This window comes from Elgaria multicarinata, chromosome 20 (genome assembly GCF_023053635.1).
Source record: "Elgaria multicarinata webbii isolate HBS135686 ecotype San Diego chromosome 20, rElgMul1.1.pri, whole genome shotgun sequence".
In the NCBI taxonomy this organism is placed as follows: Eukaryota; Metazoa; Chordata; class Lepidosauria; order Squamata; family Anguidae; genus Elgaria; species Elgaria multicarinata.
Genome location: NC_086190.1, coordinates 11,772,034 through 11,792,051, shown reverse-complemented (window position 1 = coordinate 11,792,051; position 20,018 = coordinate 11,772,034). Strand labels below are relative to the sequence as shown.

General features: G+C 48.3%; 1 protein-coding gene across 1 annotated transcript; it reads right to left on the bottom strand.

The window, feature by feature from the left end:
* Nucleotides 1-1,314: 1,314 nt before the first annotated feature.
* TMEM52 (transmembrane protein 52) lies at nt 1,315-19,145 on the bottom strand. The gene is made up of 5 exons (XM_063145538.1): nt 19,010-19,145; nt 13,598-13,641; nt 13,311-13,355; nt 3,326-3,495; nt 1,315-2,403 (listed from the first exon to the last, which is right to left on the bottom strand). The coding sequence occupies exons 1-5, from the start codon at nt 19,070-19,072 to the stop codon at nt 2,105-2,107; spliced, it is 621 nt and encodes a 206-aa protein (XP_063001608.1). The 5' UTR covers nt 19,073-19,145; the 3' UTR covers nt 1,315-2,104.
* Between the last annotated feature and the right edge of the window lie 873 nt (nt 19,146-20,018).

Genomic DNA, 20,018 nt, shown 5'->3' with positions numbered 1-20,018 from the left:
AGAAACAGCGCGGAGCCAAAACTACACTCCAGTAGCCAGTTTTAAAGTAAAACTTCATGCAAAAAAAGGTTCAGTCACAGATTCCTCCCATACCATGGACTTTAGCTGCTAACTCCTCCAAAACACGAGAAAGAAAAGCATCCAGATAGTATAATAAATTGAGAAGTGGTCTTTAAACGCTAGGTCCTACTCCCCATTTTAAATCCATGCAAGGACGCGACAATCAATTCACTTTTGGTTCCACCACGATGTGAGAATGCATAGACCTTCCCCTGAAGGTAGCCTCTGCTAACACATCTGGAGATGTGTTGGGTTACACATCTGTTGGGGAGGGGGAAAAGGGGGGAGGGGGAAGGAATTGAAGGTTGCAGTTTCATCAGTTCTTGGTGCTGGGAAATACCAGGAGGTGTTTCCCTTCGAAAGAGCCCCACCGAATTGCTGACAGCGCTGGAAATCCCCTTTGCTGGCTTTGGAACGATCAACAGTATCACGCACCCCCCACTGACTCATTCTGAGCACCCCAGGTTGAGGAAGGCTGTCTTAGATGATGGCCTCGCTGCTTAGTTTGCTTAAAACCCCCAAAAGGGACAGAAAGGATCACGGTGGAAGGAGAAATTTTGTAGTGGCGGCACACCCCCTAACAGTCCTGATAGCTACACCCCGCAAGGTGAGTCCAGAAACGGAGGGACGAATAAGGTTAGAAACCACGTTTGTTGAATGATGGAAACAGCTATTCACCCCAATACACAGGGGCTGTTCACACAACACGCTAACCCACACTCTGGTTGAGGTTGGGTTGTTTGCTGAACCCTGGGTTAGCGTGTTGGCTGAACACAGCCAGAGCGGCTTGTTAACAGTGCAGTAGTATGGCTTGTTTTTCTCAAACAAGCCACTTGGAGAACCCATGGTTTGTTGTCGGGCTGTTCAGGGTGGTCAACAAACCCCACTGCACCGTTAACAAGACACCCTGGCTGCATTCAGACAACACGATAACCCAGCCTGGGTTCAGACAACGTGCTAAGCCACGGTTCAAAACAACCCACACTCAACCGCCCAGTGGGGTTAGTGTGTTGTGTGAACCGCCCCACAGGCTGAGGGAGGATCACTCGCGCAGATTGTCACAAGAAATCGCATCCCTGGGACAACCAAACGTTGCAGCGTGAAGTACTTCGGTTCAGATTCTCCATCCTTCCCTCCCCTCATCCCAGTTTTCCGTCAATCAGCGTGGCCACATTTCCCCCGCTCACAATTTCTGCCCTAAGCCTGCCAAGAGCTGCTTTGAGTTGGATGTTTTCGTTTTTTATCGGTTTCTTCCTACCTGGCAGCAGTTCGTGGCATTCTCCCAAAATCACAGCAGACACAGGAGTATTCCAACACATATTTACATTTTAAACTGGGCACAGCAATTTCTTCTTGAGGGGGATTTGGAAAGGCTTGGGGGGGGTTACACATGGATTTGACCCTTGCAACTAGCACAATAATATCAATTCTACCCCCTCCCCACTGCCAAACTCCATGCTATCTATAGACCTGACAGAGAGCATTAAAAATGACCTTTGGGTCAAAGGCCATTTGCCGTTACATAGCAACGAATCCAGTACGTCAGCAATTTGCTGGATAGTTCAATCTTCTCAGAAGAAGGAGACGTGAATTCGTACTCGGCCCCGTTTTTCCACCTCGCTGCGAGCGGAGCAGCTCCTTCCAGCGGCTGCTCAGGTCCAATCGTCGGCCGTTTTCTGTCCCCTCAGCCGCCGCACCTCATAAAGCGACTCTTCGTGGCTTCCCCTGCCACCAGAGCAACGTTTTTCACATTGCGTCATGCGGGGATTGACCCTAACCATCTCTCCCCCACCGAGAGTATTATCTTTAACCTGCCGGTTCATTCGGTACCCTTGACGCAACAACGGAAAGTTATCGCAAACTACGGGAGGCATTCTTTCCATACAACGGTTCGTTCGTCGCTATGGGGCAGACAACTGGGTCTCTCTCTCTCTCTCTCTCTCTGAATGTGTGTGTGTGTGTGTGTGTGTTCAGGCTAACCAAGTACATAGCAGTCAAACTTCATTTGCTTGCGGTAGTCCATTCGGCGTTCTCTACTCTGCCCTTATGCGGAACCTTCCGGAACCCCTGAGTCTTCGGGTACCACTTCGGGGGTCGCCTCGGGCAACGTTGGAGACGGATTCGGCTCCTCCGGAGCTGCCGGTTCAGAGCTGGCGTCGGCCAGCTTTTGGCCTACAAATGGAGTTTCAACGCAGGGCTTGGCCATCCTCACAGCCTCGTCGTAGGACGGCGGCATTTCGATGGCGTAGAGGCTGTACGCCGGAGGGCTCGCCATATTCCTGTCCGCCTCTCGGAACGGCAAAGAAAGCGGGAAGCTCTGGGGATATTGCAGAGAGCTGTACGCTGCAAAGAGACGGCGCAGAAAGGGGGTGTTTTAATACAGGGAGCGTTGAAGCCTTCGCAAAAGCTCTCGGGAACTCCATTCCAAAAGTGGGCGTGGCCTACAAGACCAGCATATTTCAGCTTAACCCTCCTCCTGCCAGTCGCGAGAGAGGAGTTTCAACCTTTTAGAATGGGGTGGGGGAAGCTACGCAAGAGCAAGGAAACCTCCGAATGATTCCTGGTTGGAGGTGGAGCCAAAGGAAGGGGGCGTGGCCAGTCAAGAGAATTCCTGAATGCTGGATCGGAACGCCAGGAGGAGTGGATCATCCCCTGGGGCTCAGATTCTACCCTCCTGCTTGAGTACGTCAACCCAACAGAGACGGGAAGGAAGTAGAACAGTGAACTACAGGTTCACTGGAAGATTGGAAGCAGATCGGAACGGGTTACGAGCTTCCAGCTGCTTTTTAATACGTGACAGTTTCCCCCTCGTCGTAATTCGGCTGTTAAAATCCCTAACCTGTACTAATTAGAAGCAGATTTGCACTTGATCCTGTATAGAGCTTGCGGGGTGCAAGAACTTGTTGCCTCCGCCCCCCCCCCCCCGAAACACCATTTTGCATCTGCCCCAACCTGCTCCTGAGCTGCCATTTGGCACCCGGGTCCAGCTGGTCGGCCACACGTGGCTCCCCGCCGTAGAGGGAAAGGAGAAGGCGTGCAGCGGTGGCTACCCCTGATCTTCGATCTCTTCCCAGCTCGCTGGGACTGAGCAGGGGGACAGCATGAAAAAGCAGCAGGGCCCCAGATGGAACGTGGGCCTTGGCAAAGGCCCGATTATACCAACCCCTGATACCGGCCCTACCATTTCCCTGTTGTACTGAGAACCACCTCAAGTGCTTGAGACTTCAGAGGCTGCAGAAAAGGCGCCTTACTGGGATATACTCACAAGTGACGGTGCTGTGAGCAGTGCTGTCGTGGTCCATGGGGATGACGGTAAGGTCGTGGGCATGTGGCGGGAAGGTCTGGATCGGAGGCCTCTTCTTGCGGCAGCAGAACTTGACACAGCTGGCCCCGATGCCGCACATCAGCAGCAGAAACACCGTGAGCAGGATGAGCCTAAAGGGACGGGAAGGGAAGAGGCGGACACCCCGTTAGCAAATGCAGCAAAACCCTGCTCCTGACGTCCAGCAAAGAGGGAGAGGATGGCTCAGTTCAGACAACGCATTTCTCAACAGTGGTTTGAGAACTCCACCGTGGAGTTTTTACACCACCGTTGAGAAATGTGTTGTCTGGGGGGGGGAACTCCACCCCACGGGGGAGGGTGGGTTTTTTGGGAATATCCACACAGAGTCATAGAATAGCAGAGTTGGAAGGGGCCTACAAGGCCATCAAGTCCGACCCCCTGCTCAATGCAGGAATCCACCCTAAAGCATCCCTGACAGATGCTTGTCCAGCTGCCTCTTGAAGGCCTCTAGTGTGGGAGAAGCCACAACCTCCCTAGGTAACTGATTCCATTGTCGTACTGCTCTAACAGTCAGGAAGGTTTTCCTGATATCCAGCTGGAATCTGGCTTCCTGTAACTTGAGCCCATTTTTCCGTGTCCTGCACTCTGGGAGGATCGAGAAGAGATCCTGGCCCTCCTCTGTGTGACAACCTTTTAAGTATTTGAAGAGTGCTCTCATGTCTCCCCTCAATCTTCTCTTCTCCAGGCTAAACATGCCCAGTTCTTTCAGTCTCTCCTCATAGGGCTTTGTTTCCAGACCCCTGATCATCCTGGTTGCCCTCCTTTGAACATGCTCCAGCTTGTCTGCGTCCTTCTTGAATTGTGGAGCCCAGAACTGGACGCAATACTCTAGATGAGGCCTAACCAGGGCCGAATAGAGAAGAACCAGTACCTCACGCGATTTGGAAGCTATACTTCTATTAATGCAGCCCAAAATAGCATTTGCCTTTCTTGCAGCCATATCACACTGTTGGCTCATATTCAGCTTGTGATCTACAACAATGCCAAGATCCTCATTTGTAGTATTGCTGAGCCAAGTATCCCCCATCTTGTAACTGTGCATTCGGTTTCTATTTCCTAAATGTAGAACTTGGCATTTATCCCTATTAAATTTCATTCTGTTGTTTTCAACCCAGCGCTCCAGCCTATCAAGATCACTTTGAAGTTTGCTTCTGCCTTCCAGGATATTAGCTATCCCACCCAATTTTGTGTCATCTGCACACTGTGCAGCGGAGAGCTCCTGCACAACCGTTGTGTTGTGTAGAGGGCTCCGTGGAGTTTTCTGTTGTGTTGAGTGGACTTTTCCCACTGGCTACAGAGTTCTCTGGCAAGTGCGTTTAAAGGAGAGACTGCCGCTCTAGGAGAGCCGTCGGGATTGTATTTTTGCAGCAATGGCTGATGGGATACCATCAGCAGGACTGGGGGAGGAGGGAGGGTGGAGGAACTGTCAATCAAATGCCGCGTTGCCTTTTACTCAACTCCAACGTAGCCCACAACGGTGAAGTTAGATCATGCTGTGCGAGGAGTACGTCCTACAAACTCAACGTGGAGTTTTCCCATTGCGTAGAGAAACGTGTTGTCTGAACTGAGAAAGATTGCATTCAAAGCAAACAGCACACATTAGGCTTGGGCGGATGCAGTGCGAAACCACTGGCCCACCACTGCCATCAGCCCTGCTGGCTCAGGGTTGATGGGAGTTGTAGTCCAACACATGGCGAGCCAAAGTGGGGAACCTGCAATGCGGAACTAGGACTTGGTGCACAAAAACAACCCTAGTTGTTCTATCCCATCACCACCACCGGCCCCACCCCGGGTTTGCACGCTCCCCACTCCAGGAGGGCTGTGGAGGAGGAGTTTGGAAGGTCTCGCTCCCATTTTAGATCCGCCCAGCTTGTTGCATTGTCCCACCCATGCAAATTGTGTTGAAATCTCAACTACGGTTAGAGGAAACAAGCCAGCTTCAAACCATAGTTTATGAAGCTGGCTTGTTATAGGCTTAGGACGACATGCTAAACCGTGGTCATTCTAAAACAGAAGCAGAGAGGAAGGGGGAGTATACAAAGGGGGAGGCTAAGGTTAGTGCTACATACAAAAGCAGCAATGTTTAGCTCGATCTGGCAAGCAGCCACTTACTCCAATATTTGCATAAGTAGGTGGGGCTGAGAGATAGTAGCCAATGGGCAGTAGGTGTCCATCCCAAATATATTTCCCAGGGATGTCAATCAACTGAGAGGAGGCAGCACGGTTGGATTATCAAACCCCAAATTTTATGGGAAACCAATTAAGTAAAACAAAAGATGAGAGATGATTCAAATGTGCAGAAAGAGCATATGGTATAGTCCCTTCCTAAACAATCACATGCTACTTTTCTACATGCAGGGATGAGCAGACACAGTGTTGTGGTGCAGTCCCTTTCTAGATGCAGGGAGAGCTTCCCCCCCCCCACCGAATTAACAACCAAAGAGGAATGATTCGAGCATGCAGTCCAATCTCCACCCACCCCGCTACATTCCTGAACGCCTGCTTTGCTGGGATGAAATCATTAAGGTCTCACAAAAGCACTGAGCAGTAAATTCACAGGGCATTAAACCACATAACTGAAGAATGAAAACAAAGCCAAACTTCCAGAAGGTTAGCGCAGTATCGAGAGAATGTTTCACAATGGTTCACACAGATCTGCATTGTATAAAATGCAATAAATAAATAAATAAATAAATAACGCATTGGTGCATTATTTATTTATTTATTTCAAACATTTGTATCCCGCCCTACATCACTAGAGCCTCAGGGAGGTGTACAGATAAAATCCTACCATATGAAACAATAAATATACACAGCTAAAAACAAATTAAACCATTGATCAAGTTAAAACCAATATATAATTTAAAAACAGTAAAAACAACTAAAACTGTTAAAACAATGTGCGAGCCAGGAGAATTTCACCATTAAAGGCTTTATTAAAAAGCCTTGTTTTTACATGGCGCCAGAGTAGAGTCAGCGTTGGCGCCAGTCAGGCCTCCAAGGGGAGGGCATTCCACAGCCGGGGAGCCACCACAGAGAAGGCCCTCTCCCATGTCCCACCATGGTTGTATTGGTGGGATGCGGAGAAGGACTCCTCCAACAGATCTCAAGTCTCGGGCAGGCCTATATAAGGAGAGGCGCTCCCTCAAGTATCGAGGTCCCAAGCCTCCCTGGTTTGAAACTGCTTTCCTGGTACCACAGATGGAGAAATCCAGTATATACCTGGGAGGATGCGCCTTTAACTGGTTAATGTGACTAAGCGGGTTAGGTGGCCAGTATGGGAGAAAGGTCAATGGGGGAGTCGTAGCGACACCATGCGCAATCCGCTCTTTCCTTCAAAGAATTCCCCGTGCTCGCAAGCATAATACCTGACGGAACGCCTCTCCCGACGTGAAGCTACCCAGACACTACCATCAACATCTGAGCCATCCTCCAAGTGTCCCCTCTGAGGGTGGCTTGGAAGGTGGGCCTTCTCAGTGGTGGCTCCCTCTGACTCTGGAATGAGCTCCCCACTGAGGCCCGCCCGGCAACAACACTGTCATCTTCACAGAGCCAGGTTAAGACTGCCCTCCACACCCGGGCATTTAATAATATTTGAGAGGACACTGGTGTCAGCTGTCTTGAACAGGTCTGTCATCAAAAATGTGTACTGCAATTGTTTTTTAGCGATTTAATTATTTTTTAAAAAATTAGACCATTATAACACTGTATTATAATCTTCACAATGTTGGATGAGGAGGTGCAGGGAATGCTCATCAAATCTGTAAACCATCCAGAGAGCTTCGGCTATTGGGCGGTATAGAAATGCAATAACTAAATAAATAAATAAATAAATATGCAGACGACACAAAATTGGGTGGGATAGCTAATACCCTGGAAGACAGAAGCAAACTTCAAATTGACCTTGATAGGCTGGAGCGCTGGGCTGAAAACAGCAGAATGAAATTTAATAGGGGTAAATGCCAAGTTCTACAGCTAGGAAAAAGAAACCAAATGCACAGTTACAAGATGGGGGGATACTTGGCTCAGCAACACTAGAAATGAGAAGGATCTTGGAATTGTCGTAGATCGCAAGCTGAATAGGAGCCGACAGTGTGATGTGGCTGCAAAAAAAAGCAAACGCTATTTTGGGCTGCATTAATAGAAATATAGTTTCCAAATCCCACGAGATACTGGTTCTCCTCTATTTGGAACTGGTTAGGCCTCACCTTGAGTATTGCGTCCAGTTCTGGGCACCACACTTCAAGAAGGAGAAATCTAAAGAGAATATCTTTGGTATAAAAGAAAGAAGGAATGCTTTTTTTGCAATTCAGCCGCTGATGTGCAGGCAACGTCAGCCACGACACGGCCAAGGAACTCCAGGCAACCCTCACCACGTCCTCAGTTGCTTAAGGCCTCCGGATCGGCACAGGGGAATTTTTAATGAAACATTCCACGGGAGGGAGGCAGGGAAAGGAGGAACTATGATCTCATCGCCAACTATGTGAGGCATCCCCCGGGGTTTTCGGCGAGAAAAATCAGGCCGGCTAGGATTGTTCCAGAGGCAGCTGGCCGGATCTCCTCGCCTTATTCAACGTCACGGGGAAAACTCATCCTGACCTGTTTCGGGTGAGGCCAAGCAACGAAGTTGCCCTATTTGCATGGGAGTGAAGCAGCCAGGACATGACCCGCTGAACTCTGCATCATGTGCGTGGAGGGAAGAATGCTTCCTCGGTAGACAAAGGTAATTCATTCATCCCCGATTACGGGTGGACACAGACAACCCCTTGGAAAATGCAGTATTATTTGTGAAAGCGAAAGCAAACACCCACACCTATTGCAAGGCGGGAGACGAAAACCACACCTCTTTATTTGAGGTGGAGCTACTTGGGACAGTTTAGTTGGGTCAAGAGAGACTCTTTACGGATCCTTTTTATTTTCCCCAGGCACGTTGGGCTTTTAGCTCCGTTGTTTCCATCTGCGATGGTATTTTGAATCTCGGCATTGCTGCTGGTTATTATTCTGGCTTGCACTTATACACTGTCGTTTTGAGCCTTTACATTTTAAGTGCATCGTACGGTGCATTTTGTGGCTTTCACCGGCGTGAGCCGCTCAGAGAGCTGAAACTGTTGGACAGCATCGAAATGTAATAAATAAAATAAATGTAGAGGAATCACATCTAATTTTCTAATCAAAATAACCCTGCAGAGTCCCAGATCTGCACTGCAGAAAAGAGGTGTGTCCAACCCCCTTCTCCATATTCCAGATTAAATCCTTCCCACTCCAGCTGCGAAGCTGCTAAAGGCGCAAATAGCAGCATTTCTTCTGGGGCAAACAGCTTCATAGAATCACAGCTTTTTTAAAAAAAAGAATTGGAAGGGACTTTGGATGTCAAGTTGTCCAAACTCCTGCTCAATGTGGAATTCACAATTCCTAGGAACATCAGATGCTGCCTTATTATTACTGGGACAGATCCATGCTCTACCTAGCCCAGCATTGTCCCTGTTCAGATGACACGCCAAGCCATGGTGGTTAATCATTTTGAGCTGGTGGCTACATAACCACGGTTTAAACACGCACACTAACCATTTGCTGCAAAAGGGTTTGCAGCCTAACCATGGCTTAGTGTGTTGTCTGAACAGGCCCATTGTAAACACTGGCCGGAAGCTCCTCCCCAGGGTTTCAGGCAGGAGAGCCAGTGTGGTGTAGTGGCTAAAGTGTTGGATTGGGAGTTGGGAGATCCGGGTTCTAGTCCCCATTCGGCCAGGAAAACCCACAGGGTGACTTTGGGCCAGTCACAGCTTCTCAGCCCAACCTACCTAACAGGGTTGTTGTTGTTGTGAGGATTATTAACAGTAATAATAATAATAATAATAATAATTTTATTTATTTGTTACCCGCCTCTCCCTCTTGATCAAGGCGGGGTTCAACACAAATGCAAACACCATAAAATACATATAATTGATTTACACATTTAAAACTAATACATTATTAAAAGCAGCACATTATTAAAAGGTGTCTTAAAATTCAACTGGGGAGGCCTGCCGGAAGAGATCAGTCTTTATGGCTTTCTTGAATTCCGGAAGACTGTTAAATTGACGAATCTCTCCCATAAGGCCATTCTACAATCTGGGAGTGGCGGAAGAAAAGCTCCTCTGGGTAATAGTTGTCAGCCTTGTTTTTGTGGGCTGGAGTAAATACTTCCCAGAGGACCTGAGTGTGCGGGGCGGATTGTACGGGAGAAGGCGATCCCGCAGGTAGCCTGGACCCAAACCACGTAGGGCTTTAAAATGGAGAGGAAGAGGGTTATGAATGCTGCCTTGGGATCCTTGGTGGGCGGGGGGGGAGGCGGGATATGAATGTAATAATCAATCAGTCAGTACAAAGGTGGGTGCCCTACCACTGGGCTACTTCTCCTCCCGAGGGTTAGTTGGTTGTAATTCAGGATGCATCTAACTACTGCCTGCTTTGACTAATGGTCAAACCAGGGTCTGCATAAACACCTCCAGCGAAGGAGGAGGGCTTTTCTACTCATTCTTTTCTACACGAGGCTGATAATCCGCCCTATCTCCTTTCAATCGCAGAATTGAGACCCGAGCACTACACAAAGAGCTTTTTCATGACATAACTTCCAGGTGGCACTGCGCTACAATAGAATAACACAACGACACAAGTAGGAAAATACGTTTTCTTTCGCTTTCACAGATAATACTCTATTTCCCCTCCTCTTAAAAACAAACAGGAAAGTGCTCTTAAAAAACAGACGCGAAACAGTAGGGTCACGACGTCATCTAAAGAACCCATAAAAAGACCATGAGTAGGGAACGACGAGTCCACAACGCATGTCTGTATAGAAAAGCTCTCTCTTCCACTGTCAAGGAACATAGACAGTATGCTTATGTAAACCGGTTGCTGTGCTGGGGAACATGGGGGGGGAGGTTGCTGTTGCCTTCATGTCCTGCTTGTGGGTTTCCCGTGGGAAGCTGGCTGGCCACTGTGTGAACAGAATGCTGGACTCGATGGACCCTTGGTCTGATCCAGCAGGGCTCTTCTTACATTCTTAGGTCAAACAGCTCTTATCAGGGACAGGTTTTTTTTTTGTTGTTGTTGTGACAACAGCACAAGAGGAAGAGGTCACCCCTTTCCCCATGGCCCTAATCCAGATCAGCAGGTTGGGGTCTGGAGGGGAGGGGCAGAAGGACCCAAATTCAATCTGCAGCATGTATCCTAAAGAACTAGGTAGCAAGTTAGGTTAGGCCTCATCTAGAGTATTGCGTCCAGTTCTGGGCTCCATAATTCAAGAAGGACGCAGATAAGCTGGAGCGTGTTCAGAGGAGGGCAACCAGGATGATCAGGGGTCTGGAAACAAAGCCCTGTGAGGAGAGACTGACTGAAAGAACTGGGCAGGTTTAGCCTGGAGAAGAGAAGATTGAGGGGAGACATGAGAGCACTCTTCAAACGCTTAAAAGGTTGGTGCACAGAGGAGGGCCAGGATCTCTTCTCGATCCTCCCAGAGTGCAGGACACGGAATAACGGGCTCAAGTTAAAGGAAGCCAGATTCCAGCTGGACATCAGGAAAAACTTCCTGACTGTTAGAGCAGTACGACAATGGAATCAGTTGCCTGGTGAGGTTGTGGGATCTCCCACACTAGAGGCCTTCAAGAGGCAGCTGGACAACCACCTATCAGGGATGCTTTAGGGTGGATTCCTGCATTGAGCAGGGGGTTGGACTTGATGGCCTTGTAGGCCCCTTCCAACTCTGCTATTCTATGAATAGTAGAGTTGGAAGGGGTCTCTAAGGCCATCAAGTCCAACCCTCTGTTCAATGCCCGCTGTTGGCCGGCTTGAGGTCCAGCATTGGGCAAAAGGCAGGATACTACTACTACTACTACTACTACTAATAATAATAATAATAATGATGATGCAAAGGCAAAAATTCCAAGCAATGGAAAGATTCCTCCTGCAACATTGGCTTTGCTCCGTATAAGTTAGCTTCATACGTTCCTATATGTATTGGGGAGGGGCTGTGGGAACGCATCGGCTTTGCATGCAAAAATGTCCATGCTTCAATCCCAAACTGCACAAGCGGAGGCATGCAGAGCGCGCCACCAGCAGATGTCTGATCCCCCGGCCCTTGTGTTCCACCGACCAATAGCACATTGCTGCTCCCGAACCACATTCCTCATGGCCCACACTTGGAGATGCCACAAACACACAGGGTAGACGTGGCTGGCCTAGACAGACCCTTGGGCTGGCGTAGCGAGGCAGCTGACGCAAGATTCCCAAGAGAAGGCGTGTAAAATCAAAGCCACACTCCCAGATCGCGTCCCACATTGCTCCTGTTTAAACAGCCACCGTTGACCCTACGGCCATTCTGTAGAAAAGCATCTCTAAAACAGCCTCAAAAATAAAACTACAAAAGTTATTAGCCTGCAAGGAGGACGGACAGAGAGCAGGTGGGCATGTAAAAGGGAGTTTCTCTCCCCTAGGAGTCTGCTTGGATTCTCTGCAGGACACAGAAGATGGCCCGGAACACTCTATCCCCTCCTCCACTCGCCTGCATGCAATGTCTGGTCGCCAAAGGCGAGCAAGCCACTGCTTATATTAGAGACGTATAGATATCGTTTAATCTGTTCCGTCTGTTTCCTGGATCGTCTTTCATTCCAGCATCCGCTCATGGACGGAATTGGATTTTTTCTCCCTTTCAGAAACGGACGAAAAAAACTCCGTCGCAATTTACGTGACTTTCACCGACGCGTAACATTTTGCGTATTTTTATTAGCTCGGCGTGCAATCTTAGCAGAGCAGACACACGCACGCACAGAATGCTACAGAAGGGGAGGAGAGATCAGGGCAGTATAAAAAGTTGTGCGTTTCTTGTTTGTTTGTTTTAGAATGGTGCATACGTTAGTGTTAATTTTTGTGAACCGCCCAAAGACCTTTGGCTACTGGGCGGTATAAAAAATGCAATAAATAAATAAATAAATAAATAACGGATTTCCCAGTAGCTTCCGTGTTCTCGTACGGCTAAATTTGCGTGCAATTTTGGAAAGTTAGGAAAAACGGCCCCGCAAATGTGCACGTTCTGTGTGACTCAGAAGATGCCACTTTGCTGAAGAATCCCCAGGGCGGATGAATAGAAACGCAACGTCATTTGAATCCATTTCGGATTTCTCAAACACCCTTAACTTAAATAATGAGGCCGCTTCAAAACTCACATCCAGCACCCTTAAGGAACAATTCTAAACTAGTCACACAACCTGCTCCTTTCGTAACGAAGCCAGATAATTATCTTTAGTTTGTATTGCTGTTCTGTTACTTCCTCTGTCCCAGGGAAACTTGTTCAGCTAGGGCAAGCCACAAAAACTAGAAAATGAACAAACCATGACTGAAAAGTAAACAGAAACCTAGAATGCCCTCTCCCAACTAAAGTGAGAAATGGCACCCGCTAAGAATTAACGCGTTCTAGAATTATGCTTTTAAGAATACAATTCTATGTATATTTAGAGAGGAAAAGGTCCTACAACTCCCAGCACTGGAGTTGGGATTTGTAGGACTTTTCCCCTCTCTAAACACGCATGGAATTGCACCTTACGGAAAGAGAGGTCCTGTTCCCATGGTTCTTCATATTCCCAAAACATATTAATGAACCCTTTCCCAATTTGGCACCCCGCAGGTGTGTCGGACTACAACTCCCATCATCCCCCAGCCAGGTCGGGGAAAGGCTGTACAAAAGGGGACACTTATAAAAGAAGGAAAGGAAAGGAAATGAACCTCTCGTGCAAGCACTGAGTCATTACTGACTCTTGGAGGGACGCCAGCTTTTGCTGATGTTTTCTTGGCAGGCCTTATAGCGGGGTGGTTCGCCGTTGCCTTCCCCGGCCATTAACTTATAAAAGAACACAAGGCAAAACTTCTCTCAACTCACCAGACATACCACAAGCCGGTCCAGCTGGGTCCCTGTGGAGGACACCTGGAAACAAAGACAAAACCAGTGACTCATCAAGAATTTCTCATCCTTACAACAACCAGATAAGGTAGGCCAGTACTATAATCTCTGTATTGCAGAGGGGGAGCTGAAGATATGAGATCTTGACGAGTCGGGTGGCCATGGGGAGATTTGAAATAAGGACTGCCTTCTTTCCTTAAAAGAAAGCTTACCAAAGAGGCCAAGTCCTGCAAAATAAAGGCTTTTAAATACAGGTGTTCACTTACTCTTTGTGGCCGGTGCAGTGAGTCTGAGCAAAGGAGGGCACTGCCTGGGGAAAAAAGGACAAAAAAAGAAAGGTTATTTAACAAAGAAGAAGAAAAGGATATTCACACTATATAGTTGAAGGGTTCCAGTGTCCCAGGCCAGATCTACACCACGCAGGATATAACACTATGAAAGCAGTTTGAAAACGGTATATGGAACATGTCATGGGCCCCAACAGTTGTCAGTGCATTTCGATACAGTTACAAGAGAGCCAGAATGGCGTAGTGGTTCGAGTGTTGGACTGGGAGTCAGGAGAACCGGGTTCTAGTCCCCTTTCAGCCATGGAAGCCCACTGGGTGACTTTGGGCCAGTCACAGACTCTCAGCCCAGCCCACCTCACAGGGTTGTTGTTGTGAGGATAAAAAGGAGCGGAGGAGTATTATGTATGATGCCTTGGGTTCCTTGGAGGGGGAAAAAGGCAGGATTTAAATGTAATAAATAAATGTAATAAATAAAAAGAAAGCAGTAGTGTAGCCACCTTTCCTTTATTCTTCTGCTTGCAGATGAAACAAGTCAAGGTGTCAATTTCGCACTGACCCAGCTATTGACAAAAAATGTTACCGAGTGTCAATTTAAATACTCAAAAGTATTTAAACTGCAAGCTTCACACAACACGCTAAGTCACGGTTCACATGACACACTGAGCCATAATGGTTAGGTCAAAATGCTTAGCGTGTCACCTGAACATGGTCATTATGGCTTAGCGTGTCCTGTGAACCGTGACTTAGCGTGTTGTGCGAAGTTTGCAGTTTAAATACTTTTGAGTATTTATGCTGGCTACATAACCACAGTCCAAACACGCTCAGAACTATTTTCTGCAAATGGGTTAGCGGCCTAACCATGGCTTAGCGTGTTGTCTGAACGGGCCTAAAAACAGTAAAACATGAAAAAACACACACACATAAACACAATAAAATGGCAATAAAAATAATAAAAGCCAACATTAAAACCATCAAAAACTACGGCAATAAGAACAACGGAAGTCGTATCACGAGAAGGACACAGCAAAAGAATATGTTTTCAAGGCCTCCAATGACGGAGCATGGCCGACCTCCAATGGGGGCTGGTTCCAAAGGGCTGGGGCCACTGCGAAGAAGGCCCTCTCACGTGTGATCGCCCACCTAACTGCTCTCAGGGGTGAGCAAATGAGACGGGGCCCTCTTTCTGATCTTAAAGCGTGGGCAGGCGGATATGGGTGAAGGGGTCCTTTAAGTAACTTGCTCCCGAACCAGTTAAGGCTTCCAAGGTCAAAGCCAGCACTTTGAATTGGGCTCAGGAACATGCTGGTAACCAGTGCAGCTGGTACAGGACAGGCATTAAGTGTTCAAATCGCCTGGCCCCCAATAATACACAGGAGGCCGCGTTCTGCACCAGCTGAAGCTTCTGAACCATCTTCAAAGCCAGACCCATGTACAGGGCACTGCAGTAGTCCAGCCTGGACATCACTAGAGCATAGAGAACTGAGGCATAGCTCAGTCCTCTCCAGAGAGGGCCGCAACCAATTATATAAATACAAAATTAGGCTTGGCAAACAGTTTTGCTTCTAATAAAGCATAAAATGCCAGGTACAGGGGACAGGAAAATTGTTAGTTATGTGCTTCAGAACCGAAGTTCTGGGCTTGTTTAGCCTGAAAAGAGAAGACTGAGGGGAGACATGAGAGCACCCTTCAAATACTTGAAAGGTTGTCACACAGAGGAGGGCCAAGATCTCTTCTCGATCCTCCCAGAGTGCAGGACACGGAATCATGGGCTCAAGTTACAGGAAGCCAGATTCCGGATGGACATCAGGTAAAACTTCCCGGTGGTTAGAGCAGTACCACAATGGAACCAATGACCAAGGGAGGTTGTGGGCTCTCCCACACTAGAGGCCTTCAGGAGGCAGCTGGACAACTATCTGTCAGGGATACTTTAAGGTAGATTCCTGCAATGAGCAGAGGGTTGGACTCGATAGCCTTATGGGCCCCTTCCAACTCCACTATTCTATGATTCTACCTTGGAGGAGTATTGTAAGGATCAGGGAGATAAAATAAATGTATTCAACTTCCAGAAGTCTAGCAGCAGCAAGCCTTAAAACCTGGCAAATGCATTATGGCATAAACTAGTCATAGCAGCCTTAGGGACATAAGAAGTGCCCTGCTGGCTCAGACTAAGGGTCTATCTAGTCCAGCATTCTATTCACATAACGGCCAACCAGCTGATGACCAGGGACCCACAAGTAGGACATGGTGCAGCAGCACCCTCCCACCCATGTTCCCCAGCAACTGGTGCATACCACTGCCTCTGATACTGGAAGTAGCACATAGCCGTCAGGTCTAGTAGCCATCGATAGCCTTCTCCTCCCGGAATTTATCCCACCCTCTTTTAAAGCCATCCGAAGTGGTGGCCATCACCCCACCTTGTGCCCTCCAGATGTTTCGGATTACAACTCCCATAACCACTGACCATGCTGACTAGGGCTGATGGGAGTTGTAGTCCAAAACCCGTGGAGGACACCTGGTTGCCCCTCCGTAGCATATGTTTCCATGGAATGCAGCGCTATCCTCAACTGGTGCGTGCGGTTTGCAAAGTCTATTGATAAAAAGGCTGTATAAATACTAAGCATCAAAGACGTGCCCAAAGGGTTACGTGGTGTACGTGTGTTTTTATCAATAGACTTTGCAACGTCATCTAACTAAAATACCCAGCTATTTAAGAGCTTCTGAGTAACTGACATCCTATCCACCCAAAGCCCTGAAGATTGTTTTCCAGCCGTACTTAACTTGCTCTCAGGATTTGCTGCAATCCTCTCCCTGAGAGCAAGCCCCATTGATTTCAGTGGGGCTTACTTCTGAGTAGTCAGGCATACGATTGGAGCCTTGGCAACGTCAAATAAGCGAATTGCTGCAGTTAAAACTTTTTTTTTTTGTATAAAAATAGCACTTTAAAAGTTTATTCTCTTTTACGAGGGGCACCATGTTTTTACGGATTTTGTTAAGGCGCCTCGAATGCAATTTGGCAGCATATAAATTCTCTTGAAATCAAACAAACAGGCCTCAATCTAAAAAAAGAAAAGCAGACTGTTTAGATTTGGAATAGACAGTGGGCAAAAGCAAAAGACACACCAGATGGACCACTGACCACTTGCTGGACTCTTGCCCAGCTCGTCACCACCCTCAGCTGCCTTGGGCTACAAAACCCATCATCCCCACCCACGCTAGCTATGGATTATGTGTGCTGTAATCCAACACAGCTGGGTTGAAGTCGGCTGGAATCCTGCTAACTGTTATATTATTGCAAATGAGAGTCAGTGTGGTGTAGTGGTTAGAGTGTTTATAGAGATCCGGGTTCAAGTCCCCACTCAGCCACAAAGCTCAGTGGGGGACTTTGGGCCAGCGACTGACTCTCAGCCTAACCTCCCTCACGGGACTGTTGTGAGAATAAAATGGAGAGGAGAAAGCGTCACCCTGAGTTCCTTGCAAGAGGAAAAAAAGCAGGATATAAATCTAACAATAATATTAAAAAAAAAAAAGTGTTCAAGTTCAGTCTCACCCAGTTTGGCGCTTCTGATGTCCTTAAGCAACAGTGCGAACTCAGAATACAGATCTGTCTACAAGCACATCCACTAACTAAACTGGAATGATTTAACACAGTTCTTCATTTACTGTTAGGAGGTCATCAGCATGTACTCTGGCTTTGCAAATTTAAAAACAGGAAAAAACACAATGAAGTTATGGGTGTTCTAAGGATGGCAGCAGTAGTCAATGCAGAATTCAAACCAGCCCACAGCATAAGTAATGTCACACAACTGCCCCCCCCGCCCCGGGCCAAAAAGCTCTCATAAAACCTGCATATTTTTCATTATTCTGCCCAAGCAAATCCATCCATATGGAACAGAAGTTGGGGTGGAAAGACAGACCAACCTTTGTAACCATGAGACTTCAAGAACCATAATTTAGGTCCTGTGACACTGCTCAGCTACATTGCAAATGGATATTTCCAAGTATTTTGAGCTGACAAAATGTACCCCTTTCTCAGACGACAACAACAACAACAACGAAAAGGCTGGGTGGATTGTTTTTTTTCAAAAACCAAATTTTGTTGTATACACTCACTCCTGTTGGGTTGACACAGGGTAGAATCCAGCCGAACTTCTACTTAGAGTAGAACCATTAAAATGAATGGGACTTAAGTTAGCTATTGTTAACTGACGCATCCCATTCATTTCAATGGTTCTCCTCTAGGGCCTTGTTCAGACAACACATTAAACCATGACGGTTAAACGTTTTGAGCTAAACGTGAATGGCTTAGCGTGTTGTGTGAACCATTCCTAACCATGGTGGCTGCTCAACCACGGTTTTAAACACGTTCACTAACCATTGGCTGCAAAAGGGCTAGTGGCCTAACCATGGTTTAGTGTGTTGTCTGAACCGGCCCTCTGTAGGACTTTAGCTGGATCCTACCAACACAAACTCAGAGGAAATGCTGAGCACACTGGGGAGAAAGCAGCAAGGGGACCTTAACACAGTTGGAAGCGAGCGAATTAACACACGTTTATCAGCTCAAGGAGTGAAGTGTGTGTGTGCGCGGGGCAGGGGGGCTCAGACCATGAAGTCCAGAGTCTAAAAATTACCTAACTGCACCTCTGCCACACATGCACACCCTGCTCCAGGAGTCCGATGCTCGAAATCACGCCTGGCAAAAATAGCACAGGGCAAAACAGACCATTTGGGGAAAGGTGGGGGGGGGAGCATTGAGGGCAAACACAGCACACAAAAGCCCTCCAAAGGAAAAGCACGCAAAACTGTCCTTGGGGATTAGGACTCGATTGTGAGAGATTTCGAGGCTACAAGCCAAAATCAAAACACATACCCCCCCCAAAAAAAGGCAAGGGGGGAGGGGAAGGGAAGAGAAATCCCCAGCTGCCGACCACCTCTGCCTCCCGACCCATTTTGTTCGGAGAGCAAGCCATGCGTCAACGTGGAATGCAGTCTGTACATCAGAGCACCCACCTGCAATTTAGAGAGCAATGGTATACACCCGCCTAGAAAGCGATCGATACATCAGAGCACCCACCTGCGATCTAGAAAGCGAACCATGCGTCAAATTCAGAGAGTATTCCAGACATCAGAGCACCCACTTACAATCCACAAAGCGAACCATGCGCCAAATTCAGAGAGTATTCCAGACATCAGAGCACCCACTTACAATCCACAAAGCGAACCATGCGCCAAATTCAGAGAGTATTCCAGACATCAGAGCACCCACTTACAATCCACAAAGCGAACCATGCGTCAAATTCAGAGAGTATTCCAGACATCAGAGCACCCACTTACAAACCACAAAGCGAACCATGCGTCAAATTCAGAGAGTATTCCAGACATCAGAGCACCCACCTGCAACAGAACCAAGAGGAATAGTTTGCGGCAGACGTCGCTCGCTCGCTGTGCCGCAGCCATCGGGAGCGAAGGGAAACCGCTTCGGGGGCCCCCCTTCTGCCAGGAGCACCAAGCCTCCTTTGTCTTCCTTCCCACCCACCCCCAAAACCAGCCCCTCCACGCGCGCACGGAGAGAGCGCAAGGGGCGATCGCGCTGATTCGCTCCTGCAACCGGAGGGGGGAAAAAAGGCAGGCGCTTTGCAAAGCCGTATTTCTCTCTGCTGCCCCGCCCCTTTCCTCGGAGAGCCACGCCCCCTTCCCCATTAGCCACGCCCCTCACCCCCCACCCACCCCCCAACTGGCCCTGCCCAGCGTTGGCTTTCCCGCGCCTGCTTTGTTCTCCGGGGGTTGCTGTGGCTGCTGCAGCAATCACTTTCCCCTGGCCAGACGTCTTGGACTACAAATCCCATCCTGCCCCAGGCGGCATGGCCTGTTTGGCAAGCGCTGTGCTGCTGTCCACGAGGTTCGGCTGGGTGGGGGTGATCCCGCGGCCGCTGAATCAACAGGAGACGGGAGGAGTCATCGATTCCGGGGAAACGCAGCCTGGGATCCGCTGGCCTCCTCTCCTCTCCCCTCCCGCGACCCACTCCTCTTTGCTGACGACACTGGTGGGGTGGGAGGACGGAGGGGGGAACACAGCCAGCTCTTTCTGCCCCCTTAGCAAAATCTGATGTACCCAGCAGGGCGACCCTAAGCTTGTTTACTCAGGAGGAAGCCCACTCAACCCAGCCGGCGCTTACTCTCCCGTAAACGTGCTTCGGGCTGCAGCAACGACACCGTCCGATTGTACACTAGAAAGACCTAGGTGAGATCAAATCTAAGCCCTACTTAGAGTAGACCCATTGAAGTGAATGGGACTTAACTCAGTCGTGGCTAATTCAAGTCCCATTCATTTTAATGCCTCTACTGTTACTAGCATCTATGTTGGATTTTACCCACTTATAGCCCTGTCCTAGTTGTGTTTCCT

What these genes read in the sequence shown, in the direction of transcription:
- TMEM52 (XM_063145538.1), bottom strand. Translation starts at nt 19,072, where the DNA reads ATGGCTGCGGCACAGCGAGCGAGCGACGTCTGCCGCAAACTATTCCTC. An exon ending in CACTGCACCGGCCACAAAGA is followed by an intron (nt 13,356 to 13,597) that starts GTAAGTGAACAC and finishes CTTTGTTTCCAG; the next exon opens with GTGTCCTCCACAGGGACCCA. An exon ending in ACCGGCTTGTGGTATGTCTG is followed by an intron (nt 3,496 to 13,310) that starts GTGAGTTGAGAG and finishes CCGTCCCTTTAG; the next exon opens with GCTCATCCTGCTCACGGTGT.